At 40.6% G+C, this 17,964-nt stretch overlaps 1 protein-coding gene across 10 annotated transcripts in view; it reads left to right on the top strand.

Annotated features, from left to right (window-relative positions):
• Window positions 1-17,964, top strand: part of LOC105669778 (nuclear mitotic apparatus protein 1-like) — a 235,651-nt gene that overhangs the window by 200,414 nt on the left and 17,273 nt on the right. For 9 of the 10 annotated variants that reach the window (XR_010887826.1, XM_067346996.1, XM_012362895.2 and 6 more), the window contains one exon: window positions 13,331-13,464. Coding sequence is in view for 9 of the 10 variants with exons in the window: in XM_067346996.1 (XP_067203097.1) it covers window positions 13,331-13,464 (134 nt within the window). In the remaining variant the exon portion in view is untranslated. Of the gene's footprint in view, window positions 1-6,782; window positions 8,128-13,330; window positions 13,465-17,964 lie in introns of those variants that run through there. The other variant, XM_067347141.1, reaches the window with a different exon arrangement.

Below are 17,964 nucleotides of genomic sequence, written 5' to 3'. Positions count from 1 at the left end.
TACAATACGAGAGACGCAACGGATGTCTCTTCAGTGTTATCATCACGTACCTTTCTTGTTCATATTCCGGTAGACGCTGAAAAGCTCGCGTCGAGCGTGTAAAAGCTCTCGACGGAGAGTCCTTCATGTGGAATATCAAATCAAGATTCCGCCTTCTTCGTCTCCACCGCCACCTCCTTTTCCCTACCGTTCTTCTCCTGCCAGACTCCGTATCTTTACTCCGTCATGTTCCGTTGCGAGACGTGAAAGCACAACGTCTCGCTTTGACATCGGGATACATGCCGCGGTGTGTTTTATATTCGACGCGAAAACTCGTATCGCGTATCGTGGGCGAATGCTCGCAACGTATCACGCGACTTCGCTAAATCAACACGAATGACGTAACTAAATGTTAATTTTCAGAGGTAAATATACATAGAATCTCTCTGCCTCTTGGAAATCAAGCTTAACATGCATCGTTAAAAATAAATTAAAATTATCGTCAACTGAAATTGTTGCAGTAAAATTTCTCTCTGCGCCTTCAGTTATCAGCAAATATTTACATTTTAATATATCACAATTCACGAATACACTTACGTCGTTAAATTAAGAGATCGCATTGCTTAAGAAATGAATATTCTTCGAACTAATATATTATTTCAGTAAATATAACGTGAAAAAAATATTTATGATACGCACGTGCGAAATTCTTTTCTCAAATTTCTAATTACATATATTAACTGTGTTATATAGATTTTAGAAGTTTATAGTGTTAGTAAAATATATAATAGCACCTTTCAGTAAGTAACGATAATCTCTGTAGCGTCTTCCTAATTGCACGCTATTCACAAGGTACCATTTACCCCGTGAATGCCATTTAATTATCAGAAACTGCCGTTACAGCCTTCGTCGGCGCGTCTCGATTTCCCGGATCGACAATAAATCCGCTATCTGACTCCGCGGTTCGAGTCGTTATTAAACGGTTGTTATGGCCGATACTGTCCATCGATTTTTCCGGGAAACAAATAAAGCCACTCGTGTCCACGCTCCCCTCCGCCCATCGTGGGAGAGGCAAATTATTCAAAGGGCCCGTCGTATCCTTCTCCCGCGAGCGCCATAATGCGAATGCCCGCCGCTTGTATGCGGGGTTGTATGGCGGCGGGGTGGGGGGGGGAGGGGGGAGGGGGTTGCGGCAGGCGGTACCATAAGCACACTCCATATGGGTATCGGAAACGCGCGTAGATCACGCAGGATTATTCGGACACCCTCGGCAATCCCTAAGCTCTGTTGGATGCATGCTAATTGCCGTGAAGGCACACATCCATGTACGTCGTGCACATCCACGGGGTGTCTCGGCGTGCCCGACACTTTTAATTACCGAGTTTGTCCGAGGAATCGGTTCTTCTTTCACTAAAATATTAAGGCATCGATAACGGCAGTCGCGAAAGCCTACAAAGTGCGTCTGTATAATAGAACATTATTTTTTTTTTTACATAAGTTTAAATAAATCTGTATTTACTCAAACTTAATTTCGAGTTTTATTTGTCAGATGGAAAAAAATCCACATTGAATTTGTTGGGGAGTTTATAATTGAAACTAATAATTGTAAAAATTTAATTAATATATTTATGTTCTTTGAAATTAAGTTTGGTGGTTTTGGGACGCCGTGTATGTACATTCTGTACATCTATGTATGAAGATGACATGGTTGATGTGCGTGAACGTGTGTATGCGTGTTTAAAAAGGAAGGGGCGGTTAATAGGGGATAGCAAAATCCGCCCCTATGGACATCCTTTCGAGAGCATGAAAACAGCGCAGTCCATGAACAGACAGTGCAACTACAGACGCAGCAAGGAAGACAATATACGAGTAGAACGAAGGACCGCAAACCGAATTGTGTGTATGATCCTGTAGATTATTCTCTAATCTCTCTACGATCTCAACTTTTTAACTTGAATTTTTTCAATTTCGATAAAAATGTCAATTAAACATTGATAAGAGTAAATCGAAATAAATTGCAACGTAAATGGTTAAGTGACACAAACCAAATTATATTTGAAAGCTTGAAATTAAATATTTGTATGAAAAATTGAACAAAGTTTTTACGTTTTTTTTTGAGCGGTTATTAAAAATGTGTGGACGACATAGATTTTTATAAAAATATAAATGTTCGCCGTGTATATCCTTTATATACAAAATTTATATTAATAAAATTATTTTGATGAGCGAGCCAGCAATATATAATACGTATTATTGATCACTTCGAGCGGTATTAATGTGTAATCCCCTTTGTGTATCGTACCACTTCGACGCGTTAAGGAAATAATCCCTCATGTTTATGCATCTCGGGCCCTCGCATTCTTTAATGGGCGCTATGAATTTTTTTCGAAACGCAGCGGCGGCGGCGGCGGTCGAATATTTTTCGCATTACGTTAAAAATGAAAGTACGGTCCTCGAAGGCGGACCTCGCCGCGGATAAATCACTACGCGGGGTCGACTCGACCGTGGAGGTGGAAACAGTAGGGCTTGGCGGCGGCGGCGGCGGCATTTCACGGAAAATCAGCTTAAGGGAATTTTCAGACGTCGAATATCCGCAACGCGCAAAACTTCCAAGAGCGCCTCTTCTGCTGTAGCGCCGTGCTCGCGTTAGCGCCGACCCTAATCACTTTTAAAATGCCATAAAGCGGATTAGTCGTAAGAGATATTACGGACCAATCGAAGTTATGAATTCATTAGGCGCGGACGAAAATAAACGGGATTACGAAGTCGTGATCGAAGTTGCGGTTGACTGAAATTACGCTAATTCTTATTAAATTGGATCGTCCTGATTGCAATCTTGTTTATACCGCCTTGATGTTTGAATAATATTCTTATAATTACAATTCACATCTAATGTTCTTATTTTACATTGGTAAAAAGTTGATTAACATTTTCTGTATATTTCTAACATAATTGCAATTTGTATTTTCCACTTTACTACACTCACCCGAAAAAAAAGCGGTACACTGAAAATGTGGGAAAAATTCATCAAATTTCAACTGACGATAACTTCGTAAATAATAAAGATAGAAAGTTCTATAAAATATGGAAATGAAGCTAAAAATCTCTACTTTAAGAATCAATTTATTTCAATGTTGCAAAATAAATTTATTGAAAATGGCGGATGACAAAGCGCGAGCATGCAAAATTGAAAAATAATGGTTCGAGTTTGCGACGGTGCACGGTATAAACAAAAAATTGTAGCTTATTGGGATCAAAAGCGTACAAAAGTACAGTCTCCTCTTTAAAATGCTTTTTTATGCATCTCGATACGATGATTTTTCGCCGAGAGATTCGCATTTGAAGAAAAAGGCAGATTCTTACTTCAAATGCGAATCTCTTAGCGAAAAATCATCGTATCGAGATGCATAAAAAAGCATTTTAAAGAGGAGACTCTGTACTTTCGTACGCTTTTGATCCCAATAAGCTACAATTTTCAATAAATTTATTTTGCAACATTGAAATAAATTGATTCTTAAAGTAGAGATTTTTAGCTTCATTTCCATATTTTATAGAACTTTCTATCTTTATTATTTACGAAGTTATCGTCAGTTGAAATTTGATGAATTTTTCCCACATTTTCAGTGTACCGCTTTTTTTTCGGGTGAGTGTATTATATTTTCTTACGAATTTAATTATAACTCTGCCGAAATACCAGAATGTGGAAACACAAACAAGATCAAACACATGCTGAATAATTACGCTGTCGCGATCATTAACATATCTGATGCGCTATAATTGCACACATTGCTTCGCACGGCCGGTTTCGTCGTAATTATTGAGCCAATCAAACTTAAACCGATGCCTGCTTTAGTTCCGACCGTAGCCGTGGCTCGCGTGGAACAGCACACGGGGGTGCGATTTAATTAATTAGGGAAACGACAGTTGCTTGACGACGATGAAAGGGTTGGTCGTCGTTGGAATAGCTTGTGTCGTCCTATCGATTTTTTTTCGCGCTTTTGTACATTTTCTGCTGATTTTTACAAAAAAATTGAAACGTTCATCTATTATAAAAATTCGAACTGCAACACTTTATTCGAAAATTTCGATTTCTAGTAATGTATTCTGGATATATCTATTTTTATTTTGTTTAAAAGAATATTTGTGCAAACGCATTTAGAGAATGATATTTATAGGCAAACAGAAAGATATATTTATGGAATATTTTTAAAAAATATAAGAAGAATTGCTCTGTGGTTTCTCTGTGGCTAGAAAAAGCCATTTTTTTCGGGAAAAAAACATGAACGTTCCCCATTTAAATATATAACGTTACGGCTTTCAAATCGGGGTGGCATTGATTGTTCAATCCCCAATCCGGCGGTATAAAACGTCCGGACTAATAGCGATCGTGACTCGCAATCGTGACTCGCAATCGTGAGACTTCACATTTTCGCTCGTCCATACACACAGACGTACACGCGCACACACGCGCGACCCGACTTTCCGTAAAGTATATTAACAGGTTGCCAATATCGTGAAAAGTCGTCATCGATAGAAGGGGATGCGATGGCGGTCGGTATTGTGAGGCGAACAATTTAATATGCGCGGTTGGAACGAGCTCCTCGGGACCCGCAGACGGGTCCTTACCGAGGACCCTCTCGCCGGCATACCTTATCTGTCTTCTGGCAGTCACAAAGCCGGGATCTCTCCCGTTTATTGGAAAGCTCTGCCATCGACTAACCCGCGGAATGAAAGGAGAGGCTCCCGCGGGCTTTCCCGCGGTATTATCGATACAGGACTCCGCAGTCGGTTCTTCGGTATGTCGTCTGAATGTTGATGCTCGCCGAGGCAATTTGGGAGAAGCTCGGTATTTGCATGACATTCCGTTTTGAGCGATCGCGATGTCCCGACGAGCCGAATAATTGGAGAGGCTTTCCCCGGGAAAAAAAAATGCGAAAGAAAGGAAAACGTTACGGATGCCAGATTTATTGGATGAGATGTCGCGAGAGAAACCACAAAAAGCGCTACATATGGCTATTAATATTACAAGATTGTCATTGCGATACCGCTATAATCCCTTTCTCTCCTTTTTTGAAAAGAAGATAAATGTAAGGGTTACGAGATAAATACACAGTTGCTAATTTCCCGAGTCGAAATTTAGCACCTATATTGAACCTTAATCTTTTATTTTGAGGTAAGCATAAGAGAGTCAAAGTAGATGTTATGCATTGTATCGTATGTATATAATAGCACCTACTTTGGCGCTACAATATGTCCGAAATTTCCCTTTTTCCTGCTAAAGCTTCAAAGTAGGGTTTAGTTAAAACCCTCCGTTGACCCGCTTTAGACCCTGAAAATATATAGATTCCTTTTTGCCAGCACTACTTTTATGATATTATCAAGAAATTCTAATGATTGCAAATGTTCACAATAAAGAAAAATACTAACTATAATTTTGATTAACGATAATTTTTAATAGCATACAATTTAAAAATATCATTGATCAATACCATTTAGTTGAATTTTATTATCTTTTGAAAATTTGTAATTATTAGAAATTTCTTGATAATATCAAAATATAATATCAAAATTCAACTATTGAGTATTAATTTCTAATATTTTTAAAAATTCTATGTTATTAAAAATTATCATCAATTAAAATTATATAGTTAGTAATTTTTTTTATTATTGTGAAGATTTTTGCAATCATTAGAATTTCTTGATAATATAAAACTAGTGCTGAAAATCCATATACCTTTGTGATTATATTAAAAATATTAAATTAAGATATTAAATATAAAATAAGATACTAAAAACATTACATAATATTTATTGAATTAAATATTATTTATTAAGTATATGTAATACATATAGTTAAGAGTATATTATTAAGTATAGTTAACATGCGTTAAAACAAGTTCAGACAGAAATATTTATACAGAAAAAGGTCCAAATTAAGACTGAAACGTTTGATAATATTGTATCACTTAATAAAGCAATAATCAAAATACAACCACATTATGCATATTGCTCGTATAGTTTTTCATTCTTATTTGAATTTTAACGAGTACATCTAAAATAGTTAACATTTAATAAAAAAATTAATTTAAAAAAATTTTTTTGCGCTGAATCTTTTTCAGATATCATATCACTATTTTGAAGAAGGAAACGGAAAGGTATCAATATTAATAAAAGTTGGAAATGCAACGAATTAAATATTTTTCTTTATGATTAAACATTATAATAACTTTTATAGGTCGAATTTATCTAGTATATATATATATACTAGATAAAAGTTCGAGGTTTAATGGAGGAGTTCTCGCAGTAATACAATCTATTTTGTGAGGCTCTATAGGTTTAAAGTAGTATTTCAACATCAAATTATAGGAGATCAAGTTTTAAAAGAGGAGTTCTAGGTTCTAATTCCGTAAAAATAGGTTTATATAGGCTGTATGAGCATTAAAAGAGACGCTAAATTTCGACTCGGGTTTTTTTACATTACTTCCTCGAAAATCTGCCTACATTCCTCGGAAATTTTGCAATCCCCAAAAATCTCGTTTTCGTTCTGACCGCTTCATGCACGTTCTACATCTTCGTCATCCGGCTTTCCCCCCTCGCGCGAAAATTTCGCACACCAGCCACGTTCGGCTCGGCACGACGACGACGCGACTTAGCGCGCAAACGTGCCTGAGGTCCTCTGGTCGGCCGCACGCGGCCAACGTACGAACGGTATAAGCGGGCGCGGGTTGTGCTCATGCGCGAGGTCGACGCTCACGAGGGTTGCAAGTAGTGAGTCAGAGCCGACGAAGGGGGCGAAGAGAGGAAGGTCGTCGCCGGCCGGTTAATCGACGACGGCGACGGGTTCGTCAGTCGGTCGGAAAGCGTCGCGGCGCGACGTGGCTCTTCGTGCTCCTCTCGACGACGACGACAACGACGTGGATCGTTTGCTGTTACTCGGCATACTCGGCGGCGAACACGAGGATGCGTGTCGGCGTCGCGCGATTCGGATGACAAAAACGGAGGAGGCGGAGGATATGTCCGGCGGTGAAGTGCGGAGTGGAAGTTGACGAGGACGAGAAGGACGAGAGTGACGGCGGACTCTCCTGAGAACGATGACGGGAATGCTCCTCGACTCGCGGCAACGATCGACCCAACGTCGACGCTGAAGAGTTGCAGTCTATAACGTCTCTCCTTGATGCGCGGTGAATTTCGATCGCCGGGAAGCGTTGCCTTAGTCCTGCGGGGATGCGGGCCACGGAATCCTCTACCTCGAAAAATCGTGATATATCTTTTGTACGTATCTTCTAAGGACTGCTTCGAGAGACTTTAGATGTAAACGCGATCCTGCGATTAGCTGCGGCAAACTTGAAGACCGGACACTTGAACGGACACAATTTAGTAGAAGTTTGACGAAGGCGAAGCTAAACTTGGTGTAAACAAACGGGCTTGAAAGACGAAAGAAGAACGATTAAGCTTGACTGTTGGGTAAACAACGAAAGGATTACCCAGGAATATTTTTTATCACAGAGCGCGGCGGAGTGGAGAAAGCTCTGATCCTCCCGCGAGCCGGGACACAATTAGACAAGGCAGCTGCGACGATTTACTAACAGCTGCGACAACACCGCTCCAAGGGGTGACTGGTAGATCGTTGAACGGCTCGCGCTGCCGTCAGAGGTGTCGGAGTCGACGAAGGAAGACGCGGGGGTGGTGGAGACGAGGAAGGGTGGTGCAGTTATAGTCGGTGGTAGTCGTGCCGGTCGAGAGAGCAGCTGCGACGGCAATAGTCGTAACACTAACTACGACTGCGACAGTAGTAGTGTCCGTAAGACGGGCAACAGCGGCGGCGGCGGTGGCGGCGACGGTGGTGGTGGTGTTGGTGATCTCGTCATTGGTGTTGGTGGTGTCGGTGGAGGACTGTCGTACAGGGGTGGCTCGTCGCGACTCGTAATAAAGGGACCGGTGGAGGGCCCGACGAGCAGCAGCAGGGTGGCCGCGCGAGTGCACCCGAGCTGGGGAACGGGCGCGAGGGGGGTGATAGGCCCCTCTGCACCCTCAGAACGGGGGGGATGTCCCGTGGCCGACGGCGTCTCCGGTCGCAACGTCGCCGTCGGCGCCACGACACAGAATCATCACCGGCCGATGGGCGCCAATCTCACTAAGCAGAGCAGGGTGAGTTTTTTTTTTTTTGAAAGGGTCGTCAGCCGCGCGTGGCTTTTGTCTCCTCGCCGATGCGTGCACTGCATGAGTGTAATTTGCGAGGGGAGACCGTGTCTTCCGAAAGATTGCAGAGATGCACCACGAGATGTTTCCGGGACACGGCATAGTTTTCAGTCAATCGATTTATGTGAAACAGCGAAATTGCACAGATAATCACTTTTTTTAATTTTCACTTATTTATTGTTATTAATTATTCTATTGCAAATCGCAATATAATTAATAAAAATAATATATAGTTTCAGTTTTTGTCGATAGAGATGTCATGCGGGTGATACAAATCTACAGATAACTGAACGACACTGTTTATACATAGGGGCGATGAATAATAACGGTACGCACCGTAGGCTGAATGAACGGCATTGTGACAAACACGTGGACGAAGAAAAAAAAGCAAACGAGAAAATTCACGGGCCATTAAAACGCTCGCAGGTATCTGCCCGTGGATATCTGCGCTCGTGAGAGACAGCCATTCACAGGGATCTTTCGGTGCCGATGAATGAAGCATTCACGCACTCGCGCGCGCGCTGAAAGCGCACTTTCGCCCGCGTTCATGATCTTTGCGATTTTGTCGAGCGGAAAATGCGAATTCGCATATTTGACTAAAATTTCACATCGAAGAAAGCATTCCGGTGTTTAATTATTTCATTAAATAATATAAAAATATTATATGTATTTTGTATTACAACAAACACATACAATTTTCGAGTATCCTAAAGAATGTAAGAATTTCATATCTAAATAGAAAAACTCGGAGAAACATCCGGAGATAATCACGAAATCATTGCAAGCATTTAATTATGCGATAGCATCGCCAAGAGAAACTAGTTTTAAACTCTCGCATAACATTGCGAAAATATTTCACCAAGAGATAAAATGAACATTATGCGAGACAAGTTGTTGGCTACAACAGCGTTGTTCACAAACGTGTTACATGAACCGTTTTGTTCTTGAAATAAAATAAATTTCCACTAAACGCTGAATGTGTCGCAATATCTCTCGCACGAATGTCCGACGATACGCATAGTTGGCTCTGCAAACGCGATATACACATGCATTTAGCATACCAGGTGACTGTTGAAATTCCCCGGTCTACAGATACCGGATATAGTAAGCGCTCGCGTTTGCCGCCGTCCAACGCACGCGATCAAACGTATGAAGCGAATGAGACTTTTTGGCGCGTTTTATTGATATGCAACGAGTGCGCAGCGCATTATGTTGCGCGATATAATGCAACGGCGGCGCGCAACGGCTGCGAGCATTGATAACAACCGCGTTCCACGTGACGAGCGACGGCATTGTATCCGAAACGTGTTCGTTATCGGTGAAACTGCAAGCGCTGAATCACGATAACGGCGCTAAATGGGGTTAACTCAATTTTTTATTTATATCGAGCGCCCGACTTAATGCGCGAACACGCGATCTTTTTTATTTCGCATGAAGTAAATTACGTTTTATGGAAAGTGATACTAAAAAAACGTATCACGAATAATTACTATTCTCGGCCTGTTTTACCTATTTTTCATGCAACAAAAAGTCAAAGTTTACCACGGCGGTTGATTAAGGCAGAATTTACGACCTGATATTTATAACTGAAGCGGAATTCTGATAATGCATACGGGATATTTTGTATTTCAAGAGAGCGTATCACGAAGGAAATTTAATTGTTATTTGCAATCTTATCTAGCTGCGCCATAACAAAGTCGCTAGTAAAACTCACGGCGGTTTTTATTGGCCGAGAAATTCCAACACCATAAACAGAGACTCCGCAGTAAAACCGCCGCGGAGTAACGACCGCTATAACCACTCTCGCGCGAACGAACGGAGACGTCTTATTGTACTGCGCCCCCCTCGCAATCCTCTCTTCTGTTATTTCCTCGTAATTCCATGCGGGTGGAGAGAAGAGCGCAGGTTCTCGGCGAAGCGCTTCGGAGGTGCGAAAGCGGGCGCCGGCTTGAAAGATTTATCGCGTGCTCGCGAAGAGCATCGAGGATCGCAGACACGTGACCCAGCTATCAATCCGGCGAGGAAGTGAAAGGTGCTCCCGACGGAACCGCCAGCCCCCGTCTTCATCCCTTCTCTTTCTCTCACCACGTCGCTTACCACGTGTTCGGCGTGGAGCGACGGACGTCGAGAGCCGATCGGCGAGCGTTTCGCTCGCGCTGAATTATTGAAGAGCGCTTTCCGCGACCGATGGTCTCCGAATTTCGGCGCTCATTAATTATTTGCCGGTCCCTGATGATGCGGCCCCTCTCCGACGCCGTTGATTAGGCGACTTCCTCGCGCATCTTCCTGCAGCTTTCCGCACGTGTCCCGAATGAAACTGCGCGCACACGTGCGTAGTCTCGCTGCAGGGGGATTATTCGGACGCACGCGTGTAGGCTTCCCCGTGGGGTGTCTTTGAAGATTATATCAGCTTGCTCGCGCGAGACTCGATTCGGCATTTTTGATGAGGCTGAGAGCTTGTTATGCCGCGATGTACAAGTAAAACGATGAGATTGCATCATGGGATCTTTGAATTTATGTTAGATTTGAATGATTTAATGTAACATAACGTCACTTTGTCGTAATGGGATAAATTTAACATCAGCGGATAAATTGCGTTACGATTTGCGTATTAAAATTCATGGGAACTGATTGAATAGCAATTTTAACTCTATCTATCATTGCTTTTAGTAGCAAAAAGTAGCCACGCAAATCTCAAATTACTTATTTTATTTAAATCCATGAATTTTATATCACTCTTCTATATTTTTTTCCTACTTACAGTCACTATATATTCTAAGAGGAGAAATTTTTAGTTCTCGTACCATTTCACACGCAAGTTGGAAAATCTATGCATTTTCCTTCTTCGAGCGACAGAAGGGACACTTTATAAACTCACGATCTCTCCTCATAGAATTCGACAAAAGCGATGCTCACCTTCGTGATTCGAGTCGTAAAACCTTCGCGATTTTTCCAGGACGGCTGAAATCGCGCTTCAAGTAGAAGTAACTTTGCAAATACGACATTCTCGATGGAAAGCAGTCACGGGAGGGGGGAAATCCGTCGGGGGAGGGAAAGGAGGGAACTAAGAGTGTTCGTTAGGATTTAAGGCTGCCATAAATCCGCTCCGGCCATTCCTTAAACCCTCCGCGCGCGCGAGTGGCGGTCAGCTCGGCTTTTACCAGATTGTATTCCACGATATCTCCTCTTCTTTGGTCTCCCCACGTCTTCGAATTTACCCACATCTTTTCTTCGGCGGGCCTCCGCCTGATCGCGACGATATCGGCAGAATATTTACGAATTCGATTGTAAACGCGGCGAGACGAAAAAATCGACGATTTTCGACGCGCCACGTGTGCGAACACGGCGCGTGTTCAAAGTGTTTAAAATCATGGGCATTGTGTTGCAATTTCAATGGTTTATTTGACTGAATACTATTACACTATTAATTTGATTCTTGCTTTGTAAATTGTCTAGCATGAATTGTGACCTAACATGTGCGATAATTTATTTACAAGTGCAAAATAAAAATTCTAAATGAAAAATGACAAATTTTGTATGAAAGATAAAAATGAAAATATTTTCGTATTTTAATCAAAATTTTATTTGGCGAATATTGTGAAAGTAATATTTTACATTTGTTTGATGCAATTTAATAAAATTTAAAAAAAATATTGCTTTTATCGTTACTTCTCATTCTATCAAAATTATTACTTGTATCAAAATTGCTGTTATTGTTTTTTATTTTAATACAATACTTACTAGCATTTCGCCAATATGCTTTTACAATTTGTATCTGGACGATTTTAAGAAGGCTTATCCAAGAATCTACGTAAATCTGACCACCTGTCTTTTTCCTAAAGCCGATCGTCTCCGTTGCAAATCTGAGAGCATTATTATCTCGCGCCGCATCCGAAACTTCGTCCTTCCTAGGCGGGACAAACGACAATTTACGGCCGGTCCCTAGATAGCCGCGGTTACCGGCGGGTTAAATCGCGTGAAATACTGCTTTCGGCACATTGGTCCAGCACAATTATTGATGGCGCACGAAGAGTGGGCAGAGGAGCAGCGACCGGGAGTCGCCCGCGATCCCGGAAGGGCGCAATCAATGTAGCGTGCGGCGCTTCGATTTAAATTCATGAATAATTCCCCCCCGCTGCCGACGCGCCGATCCGAAGATCGACGAGTTTTTCGGCCATCGTCTCGCGCGTTTTTTCTCGGCCCGTGTGCGACCATCAATCCATTGAATTCCGGGTTCTCGCCAGCGAGGATCACGAATTGCCATCGGTAAATTTCGCTAAGTTCAGATTTAGTACGAACCGAACCTGGGCGCTATTCGAGAAAGAATTGTACGAACCACTCTTCTTATTTGAATAATTTATCCGGATCATTCGCGTTACTTTCAGGAAACTATTTCAATTAGTTAGTCGAAGTAAATGATGATAAAATATCAGAAGAACAATTTACTGGAAATAGTGAATGACCGCTTACATAACTTAAGTCTTACTGTTTATTTATTTATTTATACCGTCAAGAGATTGATAAATGTATATTTTTTATGTACACGAAACCGCGGTATGCCGTGGAAAATAATTTCCAATTTCAGAATACTTTTCTGTACATAGCACGGAAGATTTAACTCGCCGCAATTACGCCGGTTGAAATCACTGCGTAAAATTCCGGTGATTGCCCGCCGACTATTTCGATCGCTTTTCCCGATTGGGAAAATGAGTAGCACGAACAATTTGACGGTGATTTATTAATCGCGCCGGTCGTCGCACGTTACCACGAATAAATTATGACGAATGCGCGCTGATTAATTACAAGTCAATTATTGTCCCCCACCGATGAAACAAGCAACGAATAGCATAACAACTGGCGTGTCCATTGCGCGACACTGCGCAACACTTTATTAAATCCGCTATTAATCAATTATGCTCACACCGGCGATACTTTTCCACGATTGTTCATATCGACGTCATCATAACCGATTCATTATTCACGACTGTCGCAACGGCGCCGATTTTTCGAGCTTGGCGCCCGGCGTTGAATTTTGCATCGCCATCGTTCCATCGTCGCGTTAATTACCCGGCTCTCGTTCCAACCCTGCTTTGTTTTTTCCCCCCGTCTATCTGGCCGTCATTAATAAATGTCAACGTTTGGATTGTTGCAGAGGGAGGCCACGCAACGAGATGTGGAGCGGGAACGCCGGCAACGGATGGAGGCCGAAGCTCGGGTACGCGAGGCTACGGCTGAGGCTGAAAGAGCGCGCGCCAGAGTCCATCATCTGCAGAGAGAGTTGGCCAGGTGAGAGATTTCAGAGTTTTATTTTTTTTTCCCCCGAAAAGGAACACGGCAGAAGTTATAAATATTAATTAGACTAAACTTGAAAATATTACTTCTCTTGGTTTTTTTTTTTTTTTTAATTATTTAAGATCTTTAACGCTTTATTCGTAATCCTTGCAAATGGTTTATTATTTTAATGTAATTTTTATTTTTTGCAAACACAATTACGTTTACAACGAGAAGTTTCTAGAAATTCCTTTAGAAAAATTTGAATCCGTTTTCTGGTTCAGCGTTTTACTTTTCAAACGCTTCTTAATTTTCACCTGAGTAAAGCGAGTAGAAAGCGAAAAGGAGTGCGGCGGTAGTTATGAAGCTTCCGCTAATAATTCGAGGCCGCCGTGTAGCATGCGAAATCGATTTCTTACCGTTCCTTTGCCGCCGCCTCTTCCATGGTTGCACGAAAATCGTTTATTTCATCGGAGGTTGCGCAGGCGGCACTTTATTTCCTGTGTGCGGACCGTACGCGCGATACATAAATATAAAAATACCGGTGTAACGTATAAATAATGAGACCGCGCGCGTTTCCCACGCAATAACCAGTGAATCTGATGGTAAATCATCGATATTGGCTTTCGTCCAATAACACACTGCAACTCCCTCTAAATGATAACTTCCCTCCACCTTCGACACTTTCCCTGCTCCGATTTATTATTGCGAATATCGAAACACCGTCGCGATATTACGTGTTTAAAATACGCGCTGAAAAAAAGGTTCGTTAACTCTGATAGGTTTAATTGTTTTTGTAATCTTAAAAGAAGAAAAAATTTCTTAATATTAAAAGTTATTAATGATATAAAAATTTATTATTATGTTGAATATATTTTTTTAAGCATTATTTGAGTAGAAATACTATTTTATTTGAATAATATTGTTTGAATTTGAAAATAATATTACACGATTTGAAAATTATATATTAAATAGTTACAGATTATTTTTTTAAATAATTATACTAAATTTATGATATTTTTGTTTTATTTATTTAATATAAAAATAATTTTTGTAAAAATGTTATAAATACCAAGCGCTTTGCTCAATTTTATTCACAAATAAATATATATATATTTGGATGTCATACAGGAAATAATAAAAATTTATTATTTGTGAATGACATCCGAATTGATTTCGCGAAATTTTTTTCGGGAAAATGTTGTTAGCAAACCTAAATGGATTCCTTTCTCATCGAGACTATATACGCGAATTATCTCTCGAATTATTCGATAGATTGGCGCACGTTGGTCACGTAGGAGGGCTCTCGTACACATTTCTGTCAAAACCAAACGATTTTGCGAAGTACACGATCGGGAGCCTTTCAAACGCAGTCCTTTGACTCGGTACTATCGAACAGACAGAAAAAGAGGAATCTTCTGACATTTTTCCCGGAGAGATCAATAACACGCCGTAGAAATTAAACTGGCTGGGCCGACGATCCCCAGCTTATCGACTCTGAATTGGCAATAGAAATCGCAGACCATGTGCTATCTCAATGTAGAGAATTGCAAAACAATATATACGGTGGTTCGGAGTTGCGAATGACTGAGAAAAAATATTAGGGAGGTTTTTATTTAAAAAGTTATTATTGTTGAATGATTAATATATTTTATATTGTAACACAACGTAGTGTGCGTTTTTGTTATATATTTTATTTTACATAATTTAAAATGTTAAAAGAGATTTCTGTTGATTTCTCTTTTTTCTAAAATATTTTTGTGCATCAAGAATATATTAAAAATAAAAAATAAATTAAATTAAAAGTACGCGTGAAAGTGAAAGTGAGATTAAAGTTAAAAGAGCTTGACGGAACATGTTTCTGAAATAATTCCACAAATGTAGAATTTCTCTGTTGTACTTTTTGAGACTTTATTATTAGCGCACTGATGTTCTCGCACAGTTTTATTATGATTTTCTCCCGGAATTCCAGGAATAATTTTAGGATTAAATGTAAGATTAGTGAGTGGAGCAAATGTGGGATTTCCGTGACGAAATTTCAGGGTCTTTGCGTAATCTACACCGGCTCTGTTATTCGTTCTGTACACTGCGGCTCCCGGGAAAAAAATGGTTCGTCCACCGTCGCGCACCACGTAACACGCATGAGCGATGCGTGTACGGCAAATTGATATCCCTGTTTTACAGCGTGCAACGCGACATGATGCATTACAACCAGCCGGATACGTCGGCGTGACGGTTCTCTCCGTCGCCATGAATGAATAATCACGCGTTGCACACTGCGACGCGTTTACTCACCTCGCCCTTTCCTTTTATCTCTGTGTCCCTTACATCATTCCTCACGCCCTTACATCCGTTCGCGATTTAATCCCGGCAAATGTTAAGTCGTGATATTAGGCACTTCAGCATTTTATAGCTCACACTTACTTCGGCGTTACAGTTCTTGCAGTATATCGAAATATACGAAATGTTAAAACATTTTTAGTGTGGAATATAATTATGTTTAACGAGCGTTTGAAACACGAATAAAACAATTAAATTGGAGGAAATTAATTTGTACAATTTCGGGAAATCTCTTTATAAAATATATGTAAAGCTAACTTCACAGAATCGCCTAACCTCTGATAATAATGGATACTAAAATTAATATAAATTAATATAAATTTTGTATCGCTATAGATATTCATTTCAAATATATATGGCTGTTTTTTACTAAAAGATATAATTTCTTATTAAAAATTACCGGTGATGATGCTGAACGCAGTACATTCTTGCGAATAAAGAAATTCTTTGTAGAAATTATTTTTTTTTATGCTCCTGCCGACATAAATCGGGAACGCAAGTGTTTTCTTTACAGTAGACTCCCCGAAAGTATTTCATGATAACAGCAGAGTTTCAAAGGGCCGGCCGACCAGACGATGCTTAAAATTCCAGGCTTCGGCACTGGAACGTAGTACCGACCATGGACTGCTCAATTAAACGTGATCTTTTGTTCCCACGGCGGCCTCGTGGAATCTAGTCGCGATCGCGGGGAATTAAAAATGCGGTCCTCGTACTAGACGCGGCTTTTTTACGAGCGGTTTGTGAGAGAGAGCGGCGTTATTTCTACGCAGCCAGACACGAAATTGAATTTTCCGAACCTTTTCACCGGTGTGCCGCTACAGAGAGCCCTATTAACTACACGTAGGAACAATGCAACCTAAATAGCTGTACGAGCATGCGAAAGCGGGAAACGGAATGGAAGGTAAGAAAGAACCGCTCGTGCATTTACATACGTTGGTGCTTTGCTTCCCAGACAGTAGGCAATCAGGAAATGTATTCATTCAGTCGGCTTAATAAATTATTGCTGTAAATAGTAAAACATTTAATCAGTTACATATCAAGTAAATAATTAAAAACTACGATTCATAAGTATTTAACGCCGACATTCATCATTTATTCAAGATATTAAAATAATTACCGTAAATAACAAACAATTTTAATGGTAGAAAAGAAATTTTGCGATTGATTCTTTAAGAATCGATTTCTTGAATATCGATAAAAAAATTTATGTCAAAATATTGATTTAATAAGTACGAAGGGGAATTAATAAAAAAGAAAAGTCATATATTTTTATTATATAAATTCGAGAGAAGATGGATACGCGATTTAAACGTGAGCGTTTCGCTAAAGTGGAAGCATAGAGGCAATGTTCGAAGATCGATGCGACTATTGTATCTGCTAGTAATGTGTGTCGTTTCGCGGCTAAAGCGAACGGTTGTCGAACCGCTCCGCCGGAAATTAATCTTCGTTCCGTATAATCGTGTCGCCTAACTCCTCTATCCATTCTGTTGGTGGACGATGCCGTTGTTACGGGGTTAGTTTTCGAAGAACACATAGGCACAGAACAACGTTAATTCGTGGGTGAAGTTGCGACGCGTCGCAAGCGCTGATGTACTAACAAACCGGACAGTGAAGTTTCTCGCGTGTCGACGAAATCGCGTCCTGGCAGGACACGTGTAAAACCAGTGGGTGTAACAATTTCCATATGATAATGACGCACAAAGGACGCATCACGTTAACGCCGTGCGTCGATCGCTGTTTATTCTGGTGGCTCCGAGTTTGCGAAATGCGTGCGTGCGTCGGGGCGTTGCGTGCCGCTGTCACTCACGCGACTACGTGTAAACAGTAATTATAACAGCGCAATCCCAAACCGCGTCGCCCTCGACGTCGGATGTGAAATCTTACGTAAAATCTTTTTGCTTTGAAACTGCCCTGATATAAATAAATTGAAGGTAAAAATTCACATTGCGCGAAAGGAAAATAGAGAGATATTTATAATTTAAAAATAACAAGAAAAAAAACACAATAGAAACATGAAGAATATAAAAAATTGTGTCTTGATAAAATAGATAAGCGCATAAATAATTAAAAGCGTAATCAAATAAATAATCGAACGAACATTAAATTGAATTAGTGGCTTCCAAAAAAAAAAAATCAGCCGATCTAGACGCTTCCTGAACGGCTATGTGAAATTAA

This window comes from Linepithema humile, chromosome 1, assembly GCF_040581485.1.
Source record: "Linepithema humile isolate Giens D197 chromosome 1, Lhum_UNIL_v1.0, whole genome shotgun sequence".
In the NCBI taxonomy this organism is placed as follows: domain Eukaryota; kingdom Metazoa; phylum Arthropoda; class Insecta; order Hymenoptera; family Formicidae; genus Linepithema; species Linepithema humile.
Note: the sequence above shows the minus strand (reverse complement) of the source record. Positions and strands in the feature narration are given on the sequence as shown.